General features: G+C 41.2%; 1 protein-coding gene across 1 annotated transcript in view; it reads left to right on the top strand.

Annotated features, from left to right (window-relative positions):
• Positions 1 to 11625, top strand: part of sphk1 (sphingosine kinase 1) — a 38786-nt gene extending 27161 nt beyond the window's left edge. The window contains exons 3-5 of the mRNA XM_079564021.1: positions 4848 to 4942; positions 7112 to 7227; positions 10646 to 11625. Of these exons, the coding sequence (XP_079420147.1) occupies positions 4848 to 4942; positions 7112 to 7227; positions 10646 to 11510 (1076 nt within the window). The 3' untranslated portion in view covers positions 11511 to 11625. The remainder of the gene's footprint in view (positions 1 to 4847; positions 4943 to 7111; positions 7228 to 10645) is intronic.
• Positions 11626 to 27082: the final 15457 nt, after the last annotated feature.

Below are 27082 nucleotides of genomic sequence, written 5' to 3'. Positions count from 1 at the left end.
TTGAATCAGCTAATATTGCGATACGATATTTTTCGCGATATATTGTGCAGCCATAGTTTTAAACTTTTAAACCTATCTTAAAAAGTCAAATGTTAATTCCGAGACTTTGTGATTAAACGTATCGCAGGGCGGTTGCCGGGGGGGAAGGGACGAGCGCCCGCGGAGGTGCCCCTGCGTCGCCGTGTACCTTCTACATACTGTATGAAGCATGCAGTGTAGCCCGTGTTGGCTTCACCCTGATTAACCTCACTAGAAAGCAGCAGAGCACAACTCAAGGAGACAGCCACTTTGGAGAACTGTTTACTCTGTGTGTTGGCTCGTGTTTTATGATTGGGCGGCGCAGTACATCACAAAGTTATGGCTAATGTGGTATCTGCGAGACTTGGCAAACGCAGTCTCTTTAGTCCATATACTGAAATGACATGTTTACCATTCTCCTTCATGAGAAATACTCTTATGTAGTACTTTGGTCCACATGCATTTTTGACTGATTTAGCCCCTTTAAGTCCAATGAGTGCAAAACTACCTACGTTTTAGTCCCGGTTTGGTCCCCAGTTTTCTGACTCTCGAAACATCAAAGGGAAATAAACGTATAAGTTATTTTTAAGCTTTTTTTTTCATTGTGGCTCTGCTGAAGAAAATCTTTTTGCTTAATATTCTCCAACATCCAACAAACAAAAATAAAGCTTAATCCCCCTTGGCCAAATCCTCTTACAAATAATATTGTGTTTGTAAAACAACATGAGAGGAGGCAGTGGAGCAGCACAGCGCCGCAGTCACTTGGATGCAACTTCAAACTGGAACAGTTTATACAGTCACTTTATGTTGTATGAAGTGCACGGCAGTTTTGTTTATTTTGTTTGAAAGCAGAAGCAAATAACAGGCAGCGCCCAAATGTTTCGCCAAATGCTCTTGGTACAGTATGGTAATCTTCTCGCATATACTGTATAGCCAACTCAATCAAATTACGAAATTATGAAATTAAACGTATTCCATTATGTTTGAAATACTACTGTCAATAAAGGGTATGTACGTTTTTTTGTTGATTATTTTGACAATTTTGCCCCGAAATGAAGTAAACCTGACAAAATGAGTAATGTTGATTTATTCACACTTACAAAAACATTTTACACATGTTTATATTTTGTGTTTTGGTTCTTGAGACGACACTTTGGGTCGATCTTACTGATAAAACCAGTTTTCAAAACCCTAAAAGGACTCCCTCACCTTTTCCCAATCTGTGAATAAAACAGTGATTCTGAGCTTGACTAATGGCCTGCTACATAAGCTTCTTGAACTTATTTTTGATGGAAACTTTGGAGTGATTGAATCGTTACACATACTAGTGGTCTAATAAAGGTCTTTGGATGTGTTTCATCTAGTTTTAACGTAAACAAAAGTTAAAGAAAAAATATAAATGTAGAATAGAGGTATATATTCCCCTTCTAGAGGGGATTTTACAATATCGACTATCGGCCGACCTAGCACCGATATCTCCGGGACCGTAAGTGATAGAAACTTTCCTCCCACATCTTCCTAGGCCTCAGGGGAACAGAGAGAAATTGCTATGTTGCTATGTATTGGGCAGCACGATAGCGAAGCGGTTAGCTCTCTCGCTAGAAGGTCCAGGTTTCAATTCCCACCTTTCTGTGTGGAGTTTGCAGCGACAAGCAACAGCGCGCTAATGCTAGCGGCAGCATGCTAATGCTAATGGGACAGAAACTATGATTGAATCGCCCAAAGTGGTAAAATAAAATCAGCCACTGGAGTGGCCAAGTGTTTATGTTTTTACAGGATTGACATTTGGAAAAATCTGCCAAAAATATCAGTCGAAAATATCGGTCGAGCATATCGGCATATTGGCATATCGAGATCGGCCAATAAAAATCCCCCCAAAAATCGTCATTGGCCTGAGAAAACCCCATATCGGTCGACCTCTAATGTAAACTTTTGTACTTTTTATATTGCCTTAAATCAGATATTGGGATGACTTATTGCAGCCAAACTTTTCCTCTATATTCCATCTGCTCCATAATCAAGGTCAAATACGAACTTAAAAAAAAAAAAAAAAGCCTTGCGCTAGTAATTTCTGGCAGCGGTTTCGTTTGGCACTGACCCCTTGCATGTGGAAGTAGCCTTGAAGCATCGCGCCTCCTCTCCCTCCCCGTCTCCAGAGCTCCTTGACAGGGCCGCCTTTAGTGCTGCGTCAGCCTCTGCCGCTCTGTCAGCTCTGCCTCCCAGCATCCTCAGTGCACTGGGCCCGCTAACTGGCCCCACAAGAGCGGCGGCAGGGGACAGGCAGAGGGCGAACACACGCACCAGGAAGTTTAGTCATTATTCCGCCGCGCAAAAATCAATACTTTAGTTTAAGCAAGGAAACCGAGCTGTCTCTGCTGAGTCAATACGGTTACGCAGTGTCTCTGTGGGTGCTTTCAAGCTGGCACATCAACAGCTCTTCCACCCCTGCCATGAGACTTAAGAAGAGCAAATAACCCTGTCATCAGACGCAGGAACAGTAAATAACCTGCACCCTGTATTTGCACTGTTGTATTTGCGCTACATAATTATTCACCTCTTATCTGTTGCTTTTTGTACATTTGCAAATACGCCAATGTTTGTCGGACATGTATATTGTGTTTGTCTGTTTATTCAGAGTGTTTCTAATTAAGTATTGACTTTTTTTTTGCATGCCCTTTAAGAGTTGTGTTACATGTTGCTCAATTGTACAGATGTGGATGTATCTTCACTGACAAAACCTATTCTGACTCTTTGTGTATACTTTCACAAAAATGTATAAGTAACTTTACTGTTATCTATTTGTAGAAGCTGCTCCCAATTGACCTTTCGCAAAAGCCCCGCCCTTTTAGCAACTGTTAGCTTAGCTAGCGCTGTCAAGAAGTGGAGTTTACCTTTATGTCATGCATGTTAGTGACTCTTTTTGGTGAAATACCAGCGCGATATCCCTCAGATCGAGGCAAAGTGGGCTGCAATGTACAGTCAAGGAACATATTCAAAATATGCAACGAAGGCGACGCTATAACCATCGAGGCTAAAGCACCAAGCGACCCGCACAGTTTTGTAGACTAGTCATGCTCTTGCTCTCGGGTGAGTTCTCTACTTTTGTTAGTCTAGTATTGATCAAATAAGAGCGTTCTTGTTAAGCTAGCTAGCTCGCTAAACCTACAGGAGCCACATGTACTTACCGCTCATGCAGTCGCCCCTGGCTGTGGAGGAGAGCGAGGCTGCAGTACTGGCTATGTTTCCCCTGCGGCTGTGGTTCTTATTCAGCGAAGTAACATCGTAATGATTCTCCAGATGCAAAGTCCCGTGTGCTATCAGCGCTGGCAAGACAAATCCACCCACGGCTGAAATATCAAGGCTCTGTAGCACTTAAAAAGTAAACGTGGCAGACATTCCAGCGGCAGAAACAGCTTCTTTGTGACTATGTCCAGCAACGACAGCTCATGAAACTCTTCGCAAACGACAAGACAGACGATGAAGTATTACCTTGGCTTATAAGTTAGCAGGCGTTGCTTCTGCTTTATTTTTTTTTGGCTTTGCAAGGGGGAAAGCAGTATCTTTTGAGAAACCCAATTGTTCACTCTTTTTAGCAATTTTCTGGCAAAATATCAACTTATTTATTGCACACAAATAAAGTCAAGTCTTAATCGGGTCCACGTGGATGTTTATTCACAGCAGATTGTTCAGTAGAAGCGAAAAACGCCAGTCGTAGCTTGCACCAGCTAGCGTTAGCCTTAGCACGCTAGCGAAGAATGCTAACATGATGCTTCATGTTAGCATTCTTCGTTATTTCTGTATTCATGGGCTGTTGAACCACTTTGCTCCTTCATGTCTTTGTATCTTTATTTAGTAGAAAACTATATTCATAATTCAGCGTTTGTTAAAGTCGTTTTTGAATCATTAGAGAAAGTTTACATTGTTTCCCCCCTTACCTGTTTTCAAACATGCGATTCCAGAGATGTTGTCTGTGTCTATGGCGGGAAATCCGGAGAATGACGAGTAGCAACGGTTGCCATGAGGTATGATTGGACAATGAGCGTTTTGGGGCGGGGTTTTACGGAAGGTCAATTGCATCACTATTAGTCATTTTTTTCATCATAAATATATGATTTTTTTTGCCCTTTTTTCATTTCCTTTTTGCTCCAGGCTATTTGGTTGATATTCCCCTGCATGTGTTGAAGAGGAAGGTGCCGATTCATTCTGTTTCTTTCTAAAACAATCCCGCTCCCGCTGTCCTCCATCTGAAATTTCGAAACCCGTTTCCTTAACTTGAACCTTCTCCATCGTGTGCGGCTATACTTTCCCTCCGCGTCAGTGCAGTTATAAATTGCTGCTGTATCTCCATGTGTATTGCGGAGTCACAGCTGGACAGAGCAGAGCTTTTAAAAAAAAAAACGGAGGGGGGTCCGCTGAGACTTGCTGCGGGGAACCCACTGTCACGCGCTGCCAATAAAGAAGAATAAACACAACACACATTCAACAACAAACAGCCACACGAGCATTTGATCCAAAAAAAACCCAAAACAAACCGCACACACTCACGCCAGTATTTGTGAGTAACAGATGTTTGCATGGAGGCTAAGCTGCCTGGGAGCTGTTGAGTGGCCACTGGATGGGCTAATGTGATATGTCCCAACCGATAAGGGGAAATTGAATCCCTTTTCGGCCTAATCTGCCTTATCCTGCCCCCCGGAGGAACTGGATCTCGAGTCTCCTCCACTGCCCTTGTTTTCAGCCGTCTGCACTGGATGTCAACACGTCGCCTCCCTCTCAGTTTTCATATTGTTTCATATTGTTTGTGTTTTTGTGTTTTTTTCTTCATCCAGAGGCGAAGAACCACGCGCGGGACGTGGTGAAGAAGGCTGACCTGACGCAGTGGGACGCCCTGGTCATCATGTCTGGAGATGGGCTCTTGTTTGAGGTGGAGACACTTTGCTTTCAGTTCTTTTGCCGCTTGTTTAGGCTTTTAATTCTGGGTTGATTTGGACACAGTTAGCTCAGTGTGAAGGTTATTCCGAACTGTACAGCGGTGAAGTGCAGCTGCAGGCGCCGGGCGCAGGGAAACGCAGCGTGGACTGAGCGCACAGGGGTCAGCGAGGGCAGCAAACTTCTTAAATGTGTTACCATAGACACGAAAGGCAGCAAAAGTTTAGTGGCTCGACTTTAAGATAGATTCATGTTCATTTCAGGGCCGGTCCGAGCTTATTTGGTGCCCTAGGCAAGTGTTCGGTGCAGTACCCCCCCCCCCCCACACACACACACAAACACACACACACACACACACACACACACACACACACACACACACACACACAAAAATCAGATAGAAATAAATACATAATAAACAATAAATTAATAAATACATAATATATAAAATGATTGTAGAGGGTTTTTCATTTTTTTTGTCAGATGTAGCAGAAGAAATAACTTTCTTCAACCCAGTTAGCAGCTTGTAATGCATTTTCAAGGTATTTTTCACCAATAAAAAACCTACAAATGTGTATTTATTTGGTAAAATGTCATGCAGTACAGCTTGAAAGTGGACACAGCATTCATATGAAGCGTTAAGGCTCATTCATACTTCACGAGTAATTTTCTCTTGTAGCCATGGCATCTCAGTTCTTACTTCTTATGTAATATGAAGAGGCCTTTAGAAGACAGACTTTATAAAGTCCGGAGCACTGATATTTTGCACATTATGATTTTAAATTAGAGGTCGACAGATAATGTTTTTTCTAAGGCCGATGGCAATTATTTTGGATTATTATTGGCCAATATCGATATGCTCGGCCGATATTTTTGACCGATATTTTTCCGATTTTTCCAAATGGTCTGTAATCCTGTAAAAACATAAACACTTGGCCACTCCAGCAATGGCCGATTTTATGATATTACTTAAGGTGATTCCCATTGTTTCTGTCCCAGCTTTGATTAGTTGCCTTTAGCATTAGCATACTGTTGCTAGCTGCGATATTTTGCGGCTTTTTTAACTTAACTAAGACTTTTCGGAAAGATTTTGACCCATATGGTATTATATATTTTTTCCCCCTAGATTTTTTATCCTTTGGCCTTTGTGTGCTTTTTTTTTGGCTACCATTCTTTATGACACCTTTTGGACACACTTTGGAGATGGAGTCGAAACACACATGAAGGTTTTATATAAATGGTCTCAACTTATATAGCGCTTTTCCGCCTACATTAGGCACTCAAAGCGCTTTATAGCAAGGATCCACTCACCCATTCATACTCCCATTCATACAATGTACGCAGACACTGGGGGCAATGTGGGTGAAGTGTCTTGCCCAAGGACATGAGAGGGGGAGCTATTCCAAATATGTGAATATTTACATCGTGAATGTTACACGGTCCCCCAGAGGCGTAGGATCAGGGGGGCCTCGTTTGAAAGCTGGAAATCTCTAGTTTCCGGCACAAAAGACCACAAGTCGGTATCACATCCCGATCCAAAGTTATGTGCGAATATCTGCGATGTTTTAGATGCCGGGGACATTAAAAAAAAGAAGATGATTCAACTTGCAGTTCCTAAGTGATCATCTGATTTCCATCGACTTCAAAGCCAGATTGTAGTTTGTGTTCCATTTGTCAGGCATAAAGACATCAATTTAACCTTGTGTTGGAGGTTTTTTCATCCTTAAGTGTACAACATACCATCATATCTTGTGCCTCAAAAACACTGGAGCTCTTACATTCGTTGTGCAGTGCGTAATGCTTCACTGTGTGTGTGTGACATTGATGGACTGCAATATATCACAACCTTGGGCCAATTTGTGGTAGCGGTGTGAACCCATATCTATAAATCAAACGGATAAGCCTCTCCTGCAGCCAGAACTTCTGTTATATGCACCATCCGTCTTCTTAATTATTTCCTCTCCTCAGTTGTTACCGTCTACCCAAGAGAAGCAACCAGAGTTTATTTGCCACGGCTCTTTATGATGTGTCTAATTATGAACACGCCATTATTGCAACAGCTAGAAATGAGAGTTCGGGCTGCAGCTTATTAAGGCCAAATTAGGTGTAGTTATTATGAAGCGTCACCAACTATTTTCCCCTTTCTTTTTTCTTCTTCCTGCAGGTGATAAATGGGCTGATGGAGCGCGAGGACTGGGAACGGGCCATCCAGACCCCCATCGGCATCCTCCCAGGCGGCTCTGGCAACGCCCTGGCCGCCTCCGTCCACCACTACTCACAGTGAGCCGCCCCATCGTAGATAAAGTCGACGAAATGCCCACGGATAGTTTATCTGTTTGGTCTAGGCCTCCTTCAGATTAGGACAAACATTGCTCACTGTATGATTTGGGCGCTAAATTTGGCGTGACTGTTCTCTAGGTCGTACTATTTTCAGGAAAACGGTCATTTGTTCATCACATTGCGCGTGTAATGCTTAATATAATGATCTCATCGGAGTCCTTCAAATAAAGCAGAGCCACAGAAAGAGATTTGGCGGCCTGATCCATTGGTCAGCGCTAAGTTAAAGCAGAAAGTCCTTTTGCATAATCTTTGGTATTCGCAGCCCCTCCTGTTCCGATTTTATCAGTCGACAAAAAAACAACTCGTACTTTTTGCTTCGGTTTTGTCACCAAAACATTACAACGAGGTGACAACTATGACAGCCCGTATTAGTGGCTGCGGTTAACACTGCTCTATAATCAGCCATTTAAATGCAAGGGACTGATGGCGCAGACCCAGAGCTAAGTTTAAACCCTGAAGGAGACAAATCATCCCTGTTCGTTGGCTGTAATTATTCCACAGGCTGACGGGGCACATCGGTCCTCGGGAGGCTGGGGAGGAGGCACTGTGGAGCAGACTGGGTCGTTTCAGGATGCTATTAACTCTCTCAGGGATCTTGTAATGACTTGAGATAGTCAGCACATTAGAAGTGATTACGGTCCACAGATAGTGCAGCACATCGTTGGACTGACGTGCTGGCCCTCTGCTGGCGGGTCCGGAGCAGTGGTTCCCCTGTTTTTGTCTTTCATTTATACTCTGAGTGCTGCCAGTTATTTATAAAGTGATCAACTTAGGTCAGATTTATAAGTATTGGAAACGCTTTATATTATTATGGGGTGCTTGATAAATATTAATATGGTTTTAATAAGCGTTATTCATTACTAAGACATGAATAATATGCTTATAAAGATATTAATAAGATGCCTATTATACTACTATCAAACTACCAAGTTAGTAGGCTCTGAATAATATGCTTATTCATGCATAACTGAACCTGTAATCCTAAAAAGATTACTAATGCTTATTAATACTTAATGAGCACCCCTTAATACGAAGCGATATCTTAGTATTTTGTAGTTTCTTAATATCAAAATGAAGCTGAAATACTCACTGCAAAACATAATTATTTCCCTGAAAATCCGTTTGAAATACTTAAGTTTAACTTTCTAGTGTAGCAAGAACAACAGATGTTTATTCATCATTTCGTTGACCTTTTAGCATAATTGTCTTAGTCAAATTTTAGCCAAATGTGTATTTGTTTTCTTTTGTTCAACTTTCTTAATGCTGTTCATGTCCTCAGCCAAAAAGAAGTGGTGTCTGAGTCATATATGTCATTTACCCAAACTATAACTATAACTTAATATGCTAAACTATAACTTAATGTGCTAAATATGCTAAACTAGAACTTAAAGCTGTACTAAGTAACGTGTTTACCTTAATAAATCCTTTCCGTTGTCCCTGTGGGGGTAATACAAGTGTTTATGGGATGATTGGAGGGTCTTTCATCTCCCCCTGGTGTCTCTGGCCAGAAAACCATGTTTGCAACTTGACTGCCACCGGACCGGAGCAAGCAATACACACTAATGGAATCACGAAGAAGAAGCTAGCATGCTAACGGGCAAAGCTAACTGCGGGCTAGCGTCACTTTAAACAGTATTTACAGCCAAGTTTGAGTGAAAAAAAATATTTCCATTGTATAATTGGATGCACAGTAACCCTCTCTCCCTTCGCCTTTCCTGTCAGCGTAGTATTTACTCTCCAAGACATTTAATAAGTTAAAAAATCGTAACTTGCAACGACACCTGCAGTTGCGCTTATGGCCACTAGGGGGAAGAGTTACTTAGTACTGCTTTAATATGCTAAATATGCTCAACTAGAACTTAACATGCAAAATATGCTACGAGGCTAGCAATTTATGTCAAATATTTATCAACAACATAAATACCCATGTTATAATATGTACAAAAATCCGCACATTAATATTAACATGGTGAATCTCAACACCCTTTTTGTGCACTGTCAACTTCCCACCAAAGCGAGCAGCAGATATACAGGTTTAATCCAAGAGTTCTGTGCAGTGAGAGTTAGAGGCTCTCGAAACAACGTCGCCTTCCCCACACAGATTATTGCAAACTAGAAAACTTGAAAACCCAATGTGTCCAAATGTGTTTTAGGAAGCCTGTGTAAAGACGATGTGACCTTCTCTGTCACCATGAGATCTCTGCTTAACTTTGAACAACCATCAAAAAAGTACCCCTTAGATCCTCATTCTTGTTTTGCCTCATTTAACATTATGTAAATGCTTGCAAATATTGAGCCATATTTAAGCCTATGTTACAATATGCTAAGTAGCATTTCCCAAAATACGCAAATAACAAGGACAGCGAGCGCAGCTGTTCGGGAGTCGTCTGCAGATCCCGAGCTCGCTTCATGGTCAAGACTGAGAATTAGCCTGTGCTGTATTTTAGTTTGAGTTGAAAATGGAGCAACGTGGAGTTCTTTAAGTTCCCTATGTGGTCTGGGAATTGAACCTTCAAGTTGTGAAGCCCAAGTTGATCACAGTTTGTAGTCTGGAGTAGGTTTTTTAGCTGAAGATCTTTGGCGTCTCATTCAAAAGGCTAAGTGACTACTTTTGTTCAGGGGATTCAAACCGAAGTCGCCTGATGTTTACACCAAGGGACTTTCTTTCTCGTCATTGGCCGCTGTGTGCAAGGAAGTGGTCCCAGAGCTGTTTGGTGTCATAGTTGGGGCCCATTAAGTAGGGTTAAGTGCAGATGCTACAATTGTACAACAAACTTGCATAGTTGAGATGGGACCCAGACTAGCATGACTTTGGAGGTGCGGGAAACTGAAGCTGACTCCCGAAGAACGAAAACTCCACACTGGAAAGATCAAATCCAGGACCTTCTTGTTGTGAAGCAATAGCGCTTACCACTCAGTCACCCCGTCGCCCTTGAAGGCAATGGACAACTCTGTTATCTTTATTGGTTTCGCCTCAGGAGGCTGTCAAGATTCAAAGACAGGTTACATCGCAAACCTTTCTGCGTTGCCTCTTTAACTCCTCTCTCAAAACAGCTTTTCTCCTTGGCTGAAAGTCGCACTTCACTGTTCTCAAAGGAACGGTTTGTAGTGTTTTTATTTCAAGGTTCTTTGGCCCATAGACTAAATCAGACAAGACAGCAAAGGGGGTGAAGAGGTAGGAGAGACATTCCACAAGCTCGCTTTAGGATAGAGGTGTGATACTGACTTGATTTCTTAAGTGGCCTTTTTGTTTTATGGCAGAAATACATTTAGTTTATGCATCCATCTTCAATTTCTGATATTTCATTCCAATGTGACAGTTTTCTGACTTTACATTGTTGTTTCTATTTCTGTCCAGGGCACCTCCGGCCTGGAACGAGGAGCTTCTTCTGAGCTGCGGCTTCATGTTGTGCAAAGGCCTGGTGGGCGCTATGGACCTGGTCTCGGTTCACCTCCCCTCCAGGCGTCTCTTCTCCTTCCTCTCCATCGCCTGGGGGTTCGTGGCCGACGTGGACATCGAGAGCGAGAAGTACCGCCACGTCGGAGGCATCCGATTCTTAATGGGCACCCTGGTCCGCCTCGCCACCCTACGAGTTTACCAGGGCAGGCTATCGTTCCTGCCGGTCGACGATACCTCCAAAGTTCCAAAAGGGAAATCGAATTCAACTTCTCCGCCCCCTTCCATGTGCTCCTCTCTGCCTTGCCGTCACATTCCAAGCTCCCCGAACCAGAATTCCGTGTTGCGTTGTAGCAGCAGGAATTCCAATCAGAATACGATTAGCAAGACGTCCACGGAGACGGAAAGCGACGGCCAAACCAAAGTGCTTTTGTCGGACTTGCTCCCGAGTTTGGACCAACCCGTCCCGGAGAGTTGGACCGTCGTCAAAGATGAAGATTTCGTGCTCGTTTTGGCGATATACCAGTCGCATTTAGCCGAAGACCTGCTGGCGGTGCCTGGCGCGATGGCGGACGACGGGGCCATTCACTTGTTTTACGTGACGGCGGGAATCTCGCGGCCCGCCCTTCTTCGTCTGTTCTTGGCGATGGAGAAAGGGGCGCACCTGGATTGCGGCTGCCCCTTTTTGGTGTACGAAAAGGTGAAGGCGTTCAGGCTGGAGCCGCTCTCCCCGCAGGGCGTGATCACGGTGGACGGGGAGACGGTGGAGTACGGACCGCTGCAGGCGCAGGTTCATCCGGGAATCGCAAGACTCATATGTGGATGAAGACGTTTTCACAGCTTTAAAGACCTCCCTTGTCACGAGGGTTGCAAATCTACGAAGGTGACATACCAGTAAACGCATTGGAGGAGTTTGTTTCTTACACTGATTTTAAAAGAACTTACCATTTTCAAACCCAAAACAGCGAGTAAAGTTTAAATTGTTAGTTGTTTTCCTAGCTGTTAACCCCTTAACTCCCACCTGAACCGAGCACAAGCTTCTGGAAAAAAGGTGTGAAAATAGCGACAAAACTGAAATGTGAAAAAGTGAGAAAAAAATTTGACGAAAAAGTGACAAAAAATTGACAAAAAATGTACAAAAAAATGACACAATTTGACAAAAAAGTTAGAAAAATTTGACGAAAAAGTGACAAAAAATGTACAAAAAAATGACAAAATTTGACAAAAAAGTGAGAAAAATTTGACGAAAAATTGAGGAAAAAAATGGACAAAAAAGTGACAAAAAAGTGATAAGAATTTGACTAAAAAAATGCGAATAATTTGACAAAAAAGTGACAAAAAAGTCACGAAAATTTGACATAAATGAGATGACTGCCCAACAAAAAAAGTCTGATGATGTGAGGGAAAAGATCAATTTAGTTTTGTAGGTCTTCGCTTTCAAATTAGGTGTTACATTGGCCTACAGGATTTGGGTAAAGCTGAACTGGAGAAAATGCTCTCGGTTCAGGCGGGAGTTAAGAGGTTAAATCGGTAAATTTGGTCACATATACCCTATCAACTTTACTTATACCCCGTTGAAAAGTCCTGTTTCTCTTGAACTAGTTAAAATGCCACTAAACACCAAACTCTGCCCACATTTGCAGGTTGAAAATCAACGCCAATGTGTAGCTGACGGTCTCCACGGTACACAAAGTGCCAATGACACGCACGACTGTTGGTTTGAGGATGTAAAAACCTTCCTCCTTTGCCGGGCATGATCGGGAAACAATCCGCTTATCGGATGGAGCTCTATGTTAACAGAGACTTCCACCAAGAAAAAACAAAAAGTCCAAAGTGCAGTTCACCGTTTAGCCATAAGGGGACAATACGCACGCATTTAGATGGTTTTGTTGTCTGTTTAGTGCAAAATACTAAAGATTAACCTGTGGCCTGATCGGGGTTAGGGTTATGATTACGGTTTGGAACGGAAAATGGGAATTAAGTGTTTCACTCACTCAGATCGTCTTACAAACTAGAAGGTCTTGGCTTTCAAATGAGGTATCACACTAGGCTGTAAACTCTCCTGTTAATACGCTTTGAGATTTGGATATGCATAATTGCTCATCCTAACTCTAACCCTAAATTTGCAGATAGCAGGTTATCAGGGGATAGGAGACAATAGGCGGCTGAATAGAGTTGGTTGGTTTGGTGTTTAGTTGCACTTTCATAATTTAGAATTTGTCAAACTTTTGTCGATGTATAGAGCTCATCAGCTTTCAATTGATATATGATTTTGCCCAAAATGTCACTCATGCAACTTAGATTGTCAGCCCTCGATCTGGCCTGGCATCCTCCGTATCCATCTGTTTGTACGTTTTCTAAAGTGCCAAAGACATTTTAGCAGCCTCTTGAAAATTTTCTATTTTTTCTACTTAATCATGCTATTTTTTAAACGCTCTTTTCTCAGCTTCTCATTCAGGGTTCAAGTGGGGCTGATTTCTCTTGCTGCGGGCTGGTCCCAGAGTACAGAGCAGAGAGGCGCGCGTGCAATATGTCGGCGAGCACTCGAGTGTGAGAGAAAGAGGGAGTAGTGGCGCGGGACCCACAGGAGCTGCAGCAGGCACGCTGCTGTCGGACCTCATAAGCCGAGCACATGTGAAGAGAAGCACAGTTGTTTCGACCTCTGCTCTGGAAGGCTACTGTTTTTAGAGCACACAAGGATAAGCCACGTCCACAAATCCTCAGACCACGCCCTAAATCCTCGGACCACGCCCCCCCGGTTCAAAATCAAGTTCAGACCCCCGAAAGTGTGCCCATAGCATCATGGCCACAGACGATGTCATTGGTCGACAAAAACAGTCAAACTTTAATCATTATTGAGCGGAATAATTCGCTGTGTCACTATGCTTATTCCACTCCAACCAAAGTTTAGGATCATGACATTTACCCCAAAGCCACGCCCCTCTTTCGCAGACCATGATGCACCAGTCCCTCAAGCCACGCCCCTTGTCAATAGCCACTTCAATATCCAAGATGATGGTCGTGTATTGATTTCAATGCGCCGTGCTCATTGGCACATGTTATTGACAAAGTCCTGACCCTCACTCCCCAAGCCACACCCCCTCTGCCCTATAGGCCAATGCCAGCCTATGGCTGTTTTGCTGATTCGGGATAAAAACATAGCTTTCTTAGAGATAAGATGTAAATCCCTACAGGGATTTAATACAGATGGATTAGTAATCAAATGGTGTGGCCATACAGCCTGTGCATTTACATTGGCCTCATGTGTTTATTAAATGTTTCTATTGCAGTTTTTTAATCTATATAGCACCACGCATATTGCCATAAGCATGCAATACTATAATTATTGCTTGACTTTAAAAAGGGACAAATTGTTACTCATCGTATCTAATGTTACTGAGGAATTTTACAAAGCAAGTTGACAAATGAAGGAATATAACATTATTGCAATACATTTAGTTTTTATAATTGCAGTAGTGTGTGCAATGCTGAGCTCATCCACAAGATGATCCAAGAACACCCTGCAAGAGTCTAGTATCGTAGAAGAAATGTGGCCTAAAATCCGTTTTTGACTAAAGTGCTTTTGTCTTGGGGGAAGGAAATATCAATTTTGCATACGGCAGTGTAAATTTATGAGGCGGACCATTTGCACTCCAGATTTAAGAAGCGAGTTGCTGTTTTTTTTTTTTCTTCTTCTTCTTGCTGCAGTTGATTGACCAGCTGAGGTTACACACTTCCCTTCTCATCCCATTATTTTTTCCTCATCTGCATCCGAACTGTAGACCCCACGAACACACCAACAAACCTCTCTCCCCTCTCTCTCTCTTCCCCCCAACTCCCCCAAGTAGTTCTTCCTCACATACTACACACCCGCGCTCTCCCTCGCATCTCTGCAGCACTTAGCGGTGATGACGGGGGGAGGGGCGCGCTCTGCCACTGTGCCATATGATCCCTTCTCCCGCTGCCATCCCAAGATTGTTCTTCCTCTCTCTTCATGGCGTCCTATTTATATTTAAGCTAAAAGAAGTCGAGGTTTGGGTCAGAGAACGTCACGTAATAAGTAGCGTGTGATCGGTCCTGGCTGGAGTCAAGTGTTTTTTTACTTAGGAATGCACGGTTTTGGTTCAGTGCTTTTGAAATGTTTGACCAAGAATACGTTTGTAGAATTTGGAACATTTAAATAAAACAAACATAATAACACCTCTTGGAGATAGGAGTGCGGACGATGTTCCTCTGTCACAATTCAGTGCATATCGCGATACGTATTGGACGATCATATTGTGATGCCAATATATTGCTATGAAATTGGAGCTGTGATTTTATATTAGATGTTGCGATAATTTACCTGGAATGAATTGAAAAAGAAAGATGGAATAAGATAGAATTAAGCACCTGGATGATTGAGAATTTGCACTATTTTAATCTGAAAATTGTCCTGGCAGAATTTCCGAACACTTTTGGCTCTCTGTTGGACTCTTAAAGTGATGGAGGGCTGGAGCTTCATTAATATGCATGATGTCGTTCAAGAATCGTGATATGGGTTTATGAAACGATACGATTACCTAGAGCTGGACGAGCTCGACTCCGCTGAGCCTCACAGTACTCGACATTGATCCCTCACCTCACCTGTCCCCACAAAACGTAAATTAACGTCTCTAAAGGATCCGCAAAATAAGTGGAAATGTTTGTGGAATGTCACGAGCTGGCGCCAAGAGTTAGCGCGCTAGCACAAGGTTTAGCTGGCGTTACGAAGTACTTTTATTATTTGCATTACAAACAATTCTGAACTGTAAAACAATTCTTTCTAGCGTCCAATTGGAGTTGAATTCTTATTCCTATGCGGCGTAATGGTAGCGAGGAAATGGTTTGCTGTTTAGCCTTAGCAGTGCTAGTGCTAGGGCTAGTGCTAGTGCGGCTGCTTGTACTAGCACCACCGCTATATGAACGGAGACCAGGCTACTTGGGATGATTAAATAATTTTGCTGTGTCAACAAGATTGGCCAATAGAGTTCGGGAAATTCCACAGTTGCCATAGAGATCCGCCATCTTTGCAGCTGTTAGCATACATTTCCATTGACTAACATTAGCTAAAAACAGCATAAAAAGTGGAGAAAAAAGCCGTGGAACAACTCCGTTAGCTGCGGAGTTATTGCTGGTAAATACTGTACATCTAACGCACTGTGGTGTCCAAGTGTTTTAACGTGAACAATAACTCCAGTATTTTAACTTTTAAAATCTCCATTAGTTTACTATTGCTGCTAATCCCATAATTCTTAGCGATGTGACGTTCTCGTGCAGCCTTAGTTGTGGTCTTTTCCTTGTTTTTAAGATGAGCAAAGTCAGTCTCTCCAGGATCTCCTTCCGTCCTTCCTTCCTCGCCTCCTTGCTCCTGGGCACCTGACCTCGCACGCCTACACCTAGGGTTATTCGAGGGCTCCGTCGAAAAACTGACTCAGGTATGCCGGGGAGTGGGGAGTGACTGGACAGCGTACCACAGGGAGTAGGATACTGCTGACTGTACGATATATAATAAATCATCCTCTGTATATGTAAACAGGACAGATATATCAGAACACGATGCGGAAAAAGTGCCATCATGGTTTTCGTTCAGGTCAGATAAGAGGCTGGGTGGTCAGACATGAAACTAAACATTCTTGAAGCATCTTTGAAGGGATTACCTGCAGTTTTGGCATGTTTATCAATGGGGCAAGGTGGGTGGCGGATGACTGTCTATTTCAGCCAGTATTCCAGAAGAAACATTAGGGATATGACAAAGTTTGTAGAACTTTGTAGGCTCAAATACATTGTTTTCTGTACCTTAAGTTGGGCTGTGACAATAAATCGATTTAGTGATATATCGCGATATTTTGCAGGACCATACCGATACTTTTTATTGTGATATCGATACTTTTTATTGTGTTATGCATATTTATTAGCTACATCATGCATATTAATGAGGTAGCAGAGCTCCACTGTTTACAGTCAATAGAGGCTATTAATAGTCAAGTATTCAGTCAGGACAGCAGGGGGCAGCACTACAATTTCAAGCATCTGGATCAAACACTGGCACACAACCATCTGACGGTTTTATTATTATGAATAAGATTAATGTGGGGTTGATTTATTACTTTTAAAACAGGACTGTGGTTTCTTGTTTATTAAAATGTAAGTGTTGCCACTCACAGACCCATTTCCAGTGAGTCAGGGATCATTTATTCACTTATTTATTTATGGAAAAGTGGTTCAGTCCACATGAAAACAAATGTAAATCAGGAATAATGTGCAGTGTGTTTAAAAAAAACATCTCATGCTTCTTAAATGATGATGTATCGCTGAAGGTTATTTTTGCGCAATATATCGATTATCGCAGTATCGGCGTATCGCAAGGTTCTCATTATCGTGAGTCATGTATCGAATCGTGAGGGACCCAGTGGTTCCCGCCCATAACCTTAATAGTTAAAAGTAAAGGAAACTAGGCCTGTCACAAACACAATTTTAAGTTCGATATATTGAGGCAAAAGGAAATATCGCGATAAACGATATTATTGATGACCACTCGATGCCACTGAAACTAAGAAAAGGGAAATCGCTGTATTCTCTGGTTCTGAAAGTCATTTTTAACATTATCTTTAATAACGCATGAGTTGCAAGAAATATGAAACGCAATGAAACACAATGCACTTCTGTAAAATTGTTGAAATATTCCAAAAACAGGATAAACAAAAAAGGGGAAAAATGTGTGTAAATGTAAACGCTAAAATATAGTCATTATTGTGACAGGCCTAGGAACTACACAGACCTTGATTGTACGTGATGGATAAGCGATAAGCGCTTGATAATACGGCGAGAACGTGATATGGTTGCATCACCGTAAATCCCTATAGCTGGTTCTTAAAGGTGAAATCCTTGAAAAATGCATTTGTTTCAGTAGCTATGGACTAAATCATCATTATTCATCATCTTCATAGACGTTCACCGCCATGCCTGTTGTTGATATCTATGCTTACTTTCGGGAATATAATCACCAAAACCTCAACACCTTCAACCATACTCTAATGCAGTCATCATGTACCCTTTAATAGCATTCTACCGCATTTTGTACTTTTCTTTCTTGCTCCTCGGTGAAGCTGTATTGGTGCTTTGAAGTCATTCCCATGCATTGCTGGCCACACTTGACAGGCTGCTTTTTTTTTTTTTTTTTTTTTTTCTCTCTCTACCACAGGCGCGTAGTTCATTATTAAATGCATAAAGTACATATGGGAGTAACGGGAGGGAATAGCTATGCAAAAGCCCTGTCACGGCTGTGGTTACCTGATGCGGAAGCGCCCCCTATTGGACAGTACCGATAAATCTCTTGTTACAGTGGGATTTTTCTTACATCCATTTTATTGTAATATACCATGAGACAAAAACTCAATCCTTGCATTTTGTTGGTAAACTGCTGCAGATTAACTATATGCTACTGTTAACTTGTTTTATGGTTCAGCACTGTTAAATTGTATATTGTATGGAATGAAATTAATATAGATGAAGATTTTGTATTTTTTACTGGATTTTTTTTTTTTTTTCTCTCTGAAAGTGAGACACTGCCAGTAAAGAGGTTGGCGTATGTAAAAGTGACAGGAAAAAGATATTTTTTAAAGCATGTTATTGTGGGGCTTATTTTGTTGACATATGGCATTTTTCTTAGATGTTTTTCTTTGTCTTTGAATAGTTATTACTGAGGGAGAAAAGTAAAAAATCACGTGTCAACATTTTGGGAATCTTCAAATCAACCAGGTTAGGAATTAAATATCAACAAACAAAAAACAAACTTAAGAATACTGTTAGGGACATGACTGAAAAAAGTGAGGACTGTAGGTGCTATTCTAAGTGGAAATGTGCTACAGTGTGAGAAAAAAAATGCATCCTGAGAAAACGAAACAATAAAACACCTTCTGTAGGTTTGTTTTCTTTATTTTTTTCAGGTCAATGCGTAGATGAAAACAAAGTGGCCCCGTGTTTGTGATATGATTCAGTTTATGAAGTAGTTTTGCCTGCAGTGTCTCTCATTAAGTACATCACTGTGCAAAAGTCCCAAAACAGGTTGTGTTCGATCAATGGCACATCAATGTAAACTTACAATGAAGCTGAAAAAGATATATCATTATATAGAGGGTATGCAGGTGATGTCACCGCATAGCAACACAGGCCAACTGAGCGTCAACTTAATCCGAAACGTTCAGGGTTCTGTATAGATGGGAACATAAGAGTTCATTTGCATAAGCAGATATCTCTGATTGGAATTGTTTTCAAAATTGTTTTGGGTAATTGTTCCTGTACTCGACAGATGCCACTTATGAAACTGAAGTCGTGTGAATGAAATTGCTGGCACTGAAACAGATCTGATCCTGAAAAAGACTGCTATGTAATACAAGATACTGGATATTGAGGTTTTTCTGTTTTTGCAAATGAACTCTTCACATCCTCTGTTGCATGGACCTCTACCTATAGGCACTGCTCGCAATATTGTGCCCAGACCTAAATCTAGATTGAATATGACGCCACTTTAGCATTTTCATACCTGTTTAGACTTCTGCACAGTACTGTACGTCCACAATATGCTGTTTTGGATCAGTGGCTTTAAATGTTTTTGATAGTCATTTGATAGTCAGGAGTACCTTTAGCATGAGATGCTATGCTGTTACTGTCCATATTAGTAATATAGCACTCTTTTTTGATTCTTAAAATATATATATATATATATTATAAAGGGAGAAACAGTGCCTTAGATTTAAAACAAGAATGCGGATTCTAGAGAGGTGCACAAAAGTATGGAAATACTGTATGTTTGTTTACTGTATTGTATGAGGTTATGTGTATAATGAGGGAACTGGGTTGAGAAATTAATGTAAGGTTTAAGACAATCTTGATATGTTTATTTGAACAACCAATAAACAAGTTTTACAATGAAAATCAATGTGTTGTATGAATGATTCAAGCTGGTGAAGTGTATCATTGTGTTGCACCTCAATGTTTGCTCCTGTAGAGGGCAGCAGAAGGTGGTACTCGCTTTTTGGGGATTTCAGAGTAAAAACAATGTGACGCTCATTAGCAAACATTGAAAGAATGGCTGTGCATTTCAGTCACAACTGCACTTGGTTTGCCTTTAGATGCCTAATCTTAGATTATATCCACACTAGACATTAGAGATTAACAAAGCACTGAAGTTTATCCCTGGATTATGAATATATTTTTCCACTATATAAAGATGCAGAGTCTTGCAGAGAAGCAAAGTGGTTCAACAGCCCATAAATAGCCTAAAAATGGAACCAGGAGACTATGTTAGCTTCATGCTACATATGCTAACATCAGCAACTAGTGCCGTTTTTTGTTTCTAATGAACAATTTGCTGTGAAAAAAACGTACATATGCAGATTTCAGCTTGACTTTGTTGGTGTGTGATATAATTTTTTATAGTTCACCAGAAAACGGCTAAAAAGAGTGAAAATTGTAATTTTGAGTTTGGTTATCTTGCATGTATGACATGTTGCCGTCTGTATCTATGGGGGCAGGATCTGGAAGGTCCTTGCTCTGAAGGACTTTCGATTTAAACTTTTTGCCACTTTTGAGTCATTATAAAACAAAGGCCAGTGATTCTTAACTTCACGTGTCTTAAAACTTACAACATGACCCATTTTTTCCCTCGCTATGCTACAGTCTGCCACAAGAGTCCACTCGTATGTGAAAGACGCTCCCACTGAAAGCCTTCCAACAAGACAGTCAGTAACGCATTATGTGCTGTAAACCTTTTGGAATTATAACCATAACATACTGTCGTGAATATGAAACTGCTTCATGTATAGCTTTTTAGCAGATAAGCCAGAAAAGGACTACAGAAGAGACGAGGAGGTGAGGGACTGGGACTGAAGCAGAATTGCTGTCAGTGAACGGACTGTTCCTGTCAGTCTAATAATACAGGCAGACTGGAGGCTGTTTCCTTGGTGGTTCTCTCGGTGTCACAGGATGTTGCAGTTACATGAGACCTTTCCAGACCTATAAAATACACAGTACAGATTGTTTTGCCTTTATACCCCTTCAGGGTGGGGTAGCTCCTGGGGAAGCCAGTCCAATTTCAGCGGGGGCCCGTGCCACCCAAGCCACCTCTAGCTCCGCCACTGTTAACAGACCCTCAAAAAAAAAGAAAAGCTCATACCCTCCTGAATTCAGTCTGCACGTGCACTAATTCGGACTTCAGTCAATCACTTTGTATAGCCCAATGTCACAACAGGAGTTGCCTCATAGGGCTGTACAAACATTAAGGCAATAAAACACAACAGTAAATAAGGTTATAATAATTATAAACAATCAGGCAAATGAAGTGTCCAGGCAAACATAAAGTCCAAAAAAGTGTCAGCAGAAGGTGCAACGAGCCATGTGGATGTCCCCTGTCCTTAGACTCTCCCACAGGGGGAGAAAAGAGAAACTTTGGGGAGAGATCCACTCCCATGGACAGACAGACAGGCTTTAGAGACCCAGGGCCGATGGAAGTCCCTAAGCAGACAGGCCAGGATCGTCCAGGCCTTGTTGGAGCTTCAGTTCTTGTCCAATTCCTGTAGGCGGGGTTCCTCTGTTTGATCTGAAACAGGCACTCCCCCAAGGGGGAGTGGGACAGGAGACACCATGTGAATAGTAATGAACAGACTAAAGAAGTATTATATCAAAATAAGACAAACTCTGCAGTCAGAAGAACTTGAGGACAGTGCTCAGTGTACCGCACTTCCCACAGCAGTGTTTCTACTAAGGCAGCTTTACTTCAGGGGGGCAGGTGCTGGAATTTGGACTATCAGTTTAGGTTTACCCAGTTTAGCTGGAATCTGGAAACCAAAAGTGTGTGGCTCGGTAACACAAAGTTTTACATTCATCAGTATCTGAGCATAACAACTGAAGTCCTTTTCTGCCTTAAATCATATCAGCCAACGCAATATCGTTATGAAAAATCTAATGTTTTTTTCTCTTTTATATCGCCTAATCTTGAAAAAATGAACTTTAATGTTATCAGTAAAACCAATATTCGTTTTGAACATTTCCCTTATACAGAATCTGGGGACACCAACAGCCTTCTCAACAGTGAAATCCAGCATCCACCTCATGTGACCTGTTTCAGTTCATCACAGCGTGTGACCTCCAGGGGGCAGCAGAGTCTATGGGCTACGACAGCAGTCCTGTTTGCCTTATGGAGCATCAGTCTACACTCCTGTCTTTTAGCCCGCTGATTAGAAAATAATCATTTCACTAAATTAATATTACATTTTGTGTTCAAAATCATAAATCTGTTTTGTTTTGTTGTCTACACACACTAAAAGCGCATATATTTTTTAATAGTTAGCAATAATAGCAATGGTTCAAAGTCGCTCCTACCTTTCCGAACACATTTTTAACATCCCAGTTCTTCACAGGGATGAGTTTTTGACCCCCCCCTTTTTTACTCTCAGTGATCAATGCTGTCACAGTGAGGTAATCAACAAGAGCTAGCTGCTAACTCATGATTGATATAAAGTCTTTTACTGAGATGCTCGGCACACACAAATGTCTGTTTTTAGAAGATACTCAATGGTGAACATTTTATTCCGCTACGGGGAAAAAAATAAGCCCATAGTTAGCGGTTAGCAAGACACTTGGCCCTGCTGTTATCATGAATCCTAATAAATTGATATTGACGAGTGTATATTATAAATGCTGGAATAATCCTTGTGCTCCTTGCTGTGCCCCGTACCCGAGGTTGGGAACCTTGTGCAGACTTTAAAGTTTAGACCAGTGTCATGAGCAGGTGCAAGGGTCTGAGCTGACTGTTTTTAAACGGCTCTGTGAGATTGTTCCACAGGAAGCCACACTCGTGAGTATAATGTCCTGTCTTTGTTTCTGCGGTTCAGCTTTGTCTGTGCAAACTCCGTCAGAGCCGCAACAGGCAAAATGCATCAAATAAAAGGTCACACATTCATCGGTCTGAGCTGAAAATGTGCTTTTATAGGCTAAACTATGGACGGATGCTGGAGCGTGTTGAGCCTGAAACTAAACTGAAGAAATGTCTTTGATGGAGAGGATAGCCTACTTTTAGATAAGAAACGGGCAGAGGAGTAACTTCCAACACAAGTAAAAATTCACATGTTTTATTTTCATTGTAATCAGATTGACTCATTGTATTTTGCAGTACTCAAGTGCATAGTAGCAAAGAACATGACACATATTATTTGCTAAAACATTGTCAACACAATTATATTTAGGATTTTGACGGAAATTTTCGAGGTGTTTATAGTTTCACTTCCTTATTGGACCCTGACAGGAAGTGACATACATAGAGGCAAACAATTTTAAACTGTTGCCGCGCCGACCATGTCAATGGGAATTTGCTACGGAACTTTACCTCTATCTATAGATACAGACGGCATCTCTGGAATCGCCCACATATGGTCATTTTTGAAAACAGTTAAGGGGGAAAACAATTTTGAAAAAATTTAAATTTTCTCTAATTATTCAAAAACGACTGTAACAAATGCTGAATTATGAACATAGTTTCTACTAAATAAAGATGCAAAGACATGGAGAGGAGCAAAGTGGTTCAACGGCCCATAAATACATGAATAACGGAGAATGCTAACATGATGCTACATGTTAGCATCGGGCTAATGCTAACGTTTAGCTAGCGCTTGCTACAACTGCCGTTTTTTCACTTCTACTGAACAATCTGCTGTGAGAAAATATCCATATGGGCCCGATTTACACTTGACTTTATTTGTATGTGATAAATAAGTTCATATTCCACCAGAAAATGGTTAAAAAGAGAGAAAAATCGTGTTTCTCTAAAGATTCTATTTTCCCCTCGGCGAAGCCACGCCCCCTTCTATGACGAGATGCCGTCTGTATTAATATCACTTCCTGTCATTAAGTTAAAGGTGCAGGCACATAGAATCATTCTATAGCATACTCAGATAACTATGGAACCCAAAATTGTTTGGACAATCCTGCAAATATAAAAAAATAACTTAAAAGAACTTGCCCTATTGCTGGGTTGCAGGTGACATCACAACATTCTAAAGACCAATACTATTGTATGGAGGAAAAATTATTTTGTTTTTGAGGAAAATTTTTTTTTGTCTTGTACAGAGAGATCATGGACCCAGTGATCTCTCTGTACAAGATCAATATTTTCCTCAAAAACAAAATCATTTTTCCTCTATATAATAGTATAGGCCTTTAGAATGTTGTGATGTCACCTGCAACCCAGCAATAGCAACACTGTTCTTGACGCTGAGATTTCACCTCTGTCTCTTTAAGAAACTCCTGTCTGGCACACCCATGAGCACTCCCCCTTCAGTGCGGGCAACATAAGCCAGGGGTGTCTTTAAAAAGTATTTAAAATTGATTAATTCAAAGCTAAATCTGCTGCGGGTTGAACTGAGGAAGAGAATATGGGAGGGGCCTTGTTCCCTCCAGCAAAACAACAGGAAAATGGCTGCTGGCACTAGATTCAAAGATTACTCTAAAACACATGAATCAATCTGAGCAACATTGGAGGCATGTTTTTCAGGAGGGAATGACACACTAACATGATAAAAAGCTTTAAAAAGGGATTTTTACATAGTGGCCCCCCTTTAAAAATTCTAATACAAAAATTACTTTTCCTCCCAACATTTCTTCATTAAAATTTCTGCTTCACTGAAATCAAATTATAATTATTACTTACAACGGATATTATTCAAAAGCATTAAAACCGGTGAAAAGCACTTTAAAGGGGCTACAAGCAAGTTGGCCATTTTATACTCGCTACTGCCACCTCAGGTCATACATGTAACTGCAGCTTCTATATTAAGCTCGTGCATGACGGCACTTCGACCCGAATAAACACCTTTCTGAGTGACAGTGCAGGATTTTAGAGGCAGTTGTGGTGAACAGGTCTGGGCTCATTCTACACATTAGGACATGGCTGGAACATGTAGGGGGAGGAAAATGCATAATTTTAACATTTTTAAACCCGGTATTCCCTTTAAGTAAAAGTATCATGTGACAATGTTATTTAATCCAGTTCAAGAAATGTTGTGGAGTAAAGAATACAGGCAGGGACGTAGTGAAATAATCATGATGTAACTTAAAGCCACACCCCGTAATATTTCACTCAATACATAGAATAAAATACAAGCATTTATTTGATTACAGATGTTTATTATCATTGAACAGAACTTCAAAAAAAATTAACAAAAGGCCTTACTGTTACTTTACTGGGAGCGGGGACGTCTCAGGCTCGTCTCCATGGAGATGTAAACAAAAGTCAGCCGAATATGAGATTTAAATCGGTTTATGTCCTCATCCAAATCCATTCTCCGATTGCCCACTGCAAAAACAACATTGTCTGTGTTTAGCAGGTCATTGGGAGCAAGTTTTCTTTTTTCCAATATGCTACACACTGTTCCTTTAAGTGAAATAGAAGCAGCTAAAACGTGTTCTTTCCACCATTCGCCTTGGATCAGACTTGGTAATAATCACACTAATAAACTTAAATAACTTTAGGTTCTTTGTTTAGGCCGAGTACAGTATAAAAGATGTTGCAAAAGTTGTTTTATTCCATATGTAAAGCGTCTTTGAGTGTCCAAAAAAGCGCTATACAAGTTTGATGTATTATTATTATTGTTTTACTACATATGTCATACAGAACTGGTATTATCTGAAGCGGTCATGTGACTACTCATGGCCAAAACAATCCTGACACTTCTTGTTTATGTGAAGCTATTATTTCTGTATTTGATAAGCAAAAACACAAACAAAATAGTCGCCTACATCTTCATAAAGATTCTCTAGTCATCACCTTATCGTGCCCTATATATCCGCACCTGTATAGCAAGTCCTCTCCTGCTTCACTTCAAGCTTTCGCTAAAGGCAAATGACATTTCCATTTAATGATCATGAACTTAAAGAAAACATTCCGCGAGGTGAAGCCGCCGTTTGACTCCTGAGTGCACTTTTTAGGCACTCAGCCCATCCATCACACTCGCTCTGACAGTCTGCGGGAGACTGGATTCAGCTGTTTGCTCAGAGGCACATCGATTCAGAGCGGGGCTAATAGTTTTCCCTTTGACGAACACGCTCTTCTTCTCTTTGTCCCACACCTCTGATGGCATGGTCACGCCCACGCCGACCTTTTCTGACGGGATTAATATAATGCCACATAAGACGAGGGAGTGGAGGCTCGACCTTAGACAAAAAAATGTAACCTTTTAACCGGTGACCAGTACAGTTTAACACCGTAAACCCCCCCCCCAGTATGAAAACATTCATATTTCCTATTTTTCATACAATATTGAGTTGATACCAGAATAGGGAGTGGATGGTTGTTGTTTTTTTCTTGCCGAGACACATCCAGGAGTTGCCTACAGTGTTACTTCCTCCAGTCAGTTCTTTTGTCTGTCGGCCTCTTTGTGTCTGGACGAGGGTGAGCTAATTGCACCAACCCCAGAAGCTATGTGTTTTTTAAAATGCTTTGATGGAATAATATTTGTACAAGAGGAAGCTACGTGGCAAATTGAGGTCTGAGGTGATCGTCTTCAATGCTCTCGGCTGATTTGACATTCACAAAGCAGACGCATTCAAATATGTTGTCTGGCTGTCAGCTAATCCGTCAAAACACAATAGAGGCAGAATTTGTGTCTGGAGTTTAAAAGTTAAATCGTTCTTGTGCTTGTGTAAGGTTCTGAAGTTGACCTTTGGTTAAACAAGCAAGTACTGTACATTGCTGAGTCGCAGTGAGTTGAAGTATTGAGGGCGAATTTTAAAGAGAGACATTGCAAATTGAGTGGAACAACAATGAATAACACATTTCTTGCTGTTGCCGTGACGGATTGCCAACCGCTGTTTCCAATGTTATGAAATCACACGCATGACCTCAGATACAGACGGCATTTTTTTCACTCTTTTTTTGACGTTTTCTGGGGAAATATAAACTTATTTATCACATGCAAATAAAGTCAAGTCTAAATCTGGTCCATGTGGATGTGTATTCACCGTTGATTGTTCAGTAGAAGTGAAAAAACGGCAGTCGTAGCTAGCGTTAGCATTAGCAGGACGCTAATATGAAGCATCATGCTCTGTTATTTATGTATTTATGGGCTGTTGAACCACTTTGCTCCTCTTTGTCTTTGCATCTTTATTTAGTAGAAAACTATATTCATAATTCAGCATTTGTTAAAGTAGTTTTGAATAATTAGAGAAAGTTTAGATTTTTCTCTTTTTCTTAAAGGGGCTATATCATGCTATTTTAGCCATTCCAAAGTTGAGTATAGGCATTTATATGATATATTGTACCTCTACCATTATGGAGCACTCATTTTTGTGATAAATATAAGTGTTTTCTGGAGGTATTTTTCAAAC

This window comes from Gobius niger (assembly GCF_951799975.1).
Source record: "Gobius niger genome assembly, chromosome: 10".
NCBI classification, from domain to species: Eukaryota; Metazoa; Chordata; class Actinopteri; order Gobiiformes; family Gobiidae; genus Gobius; species Gobius niger.
This window is presented reverse-complemented; position numbering and strand designations above follow the sequence as displayed.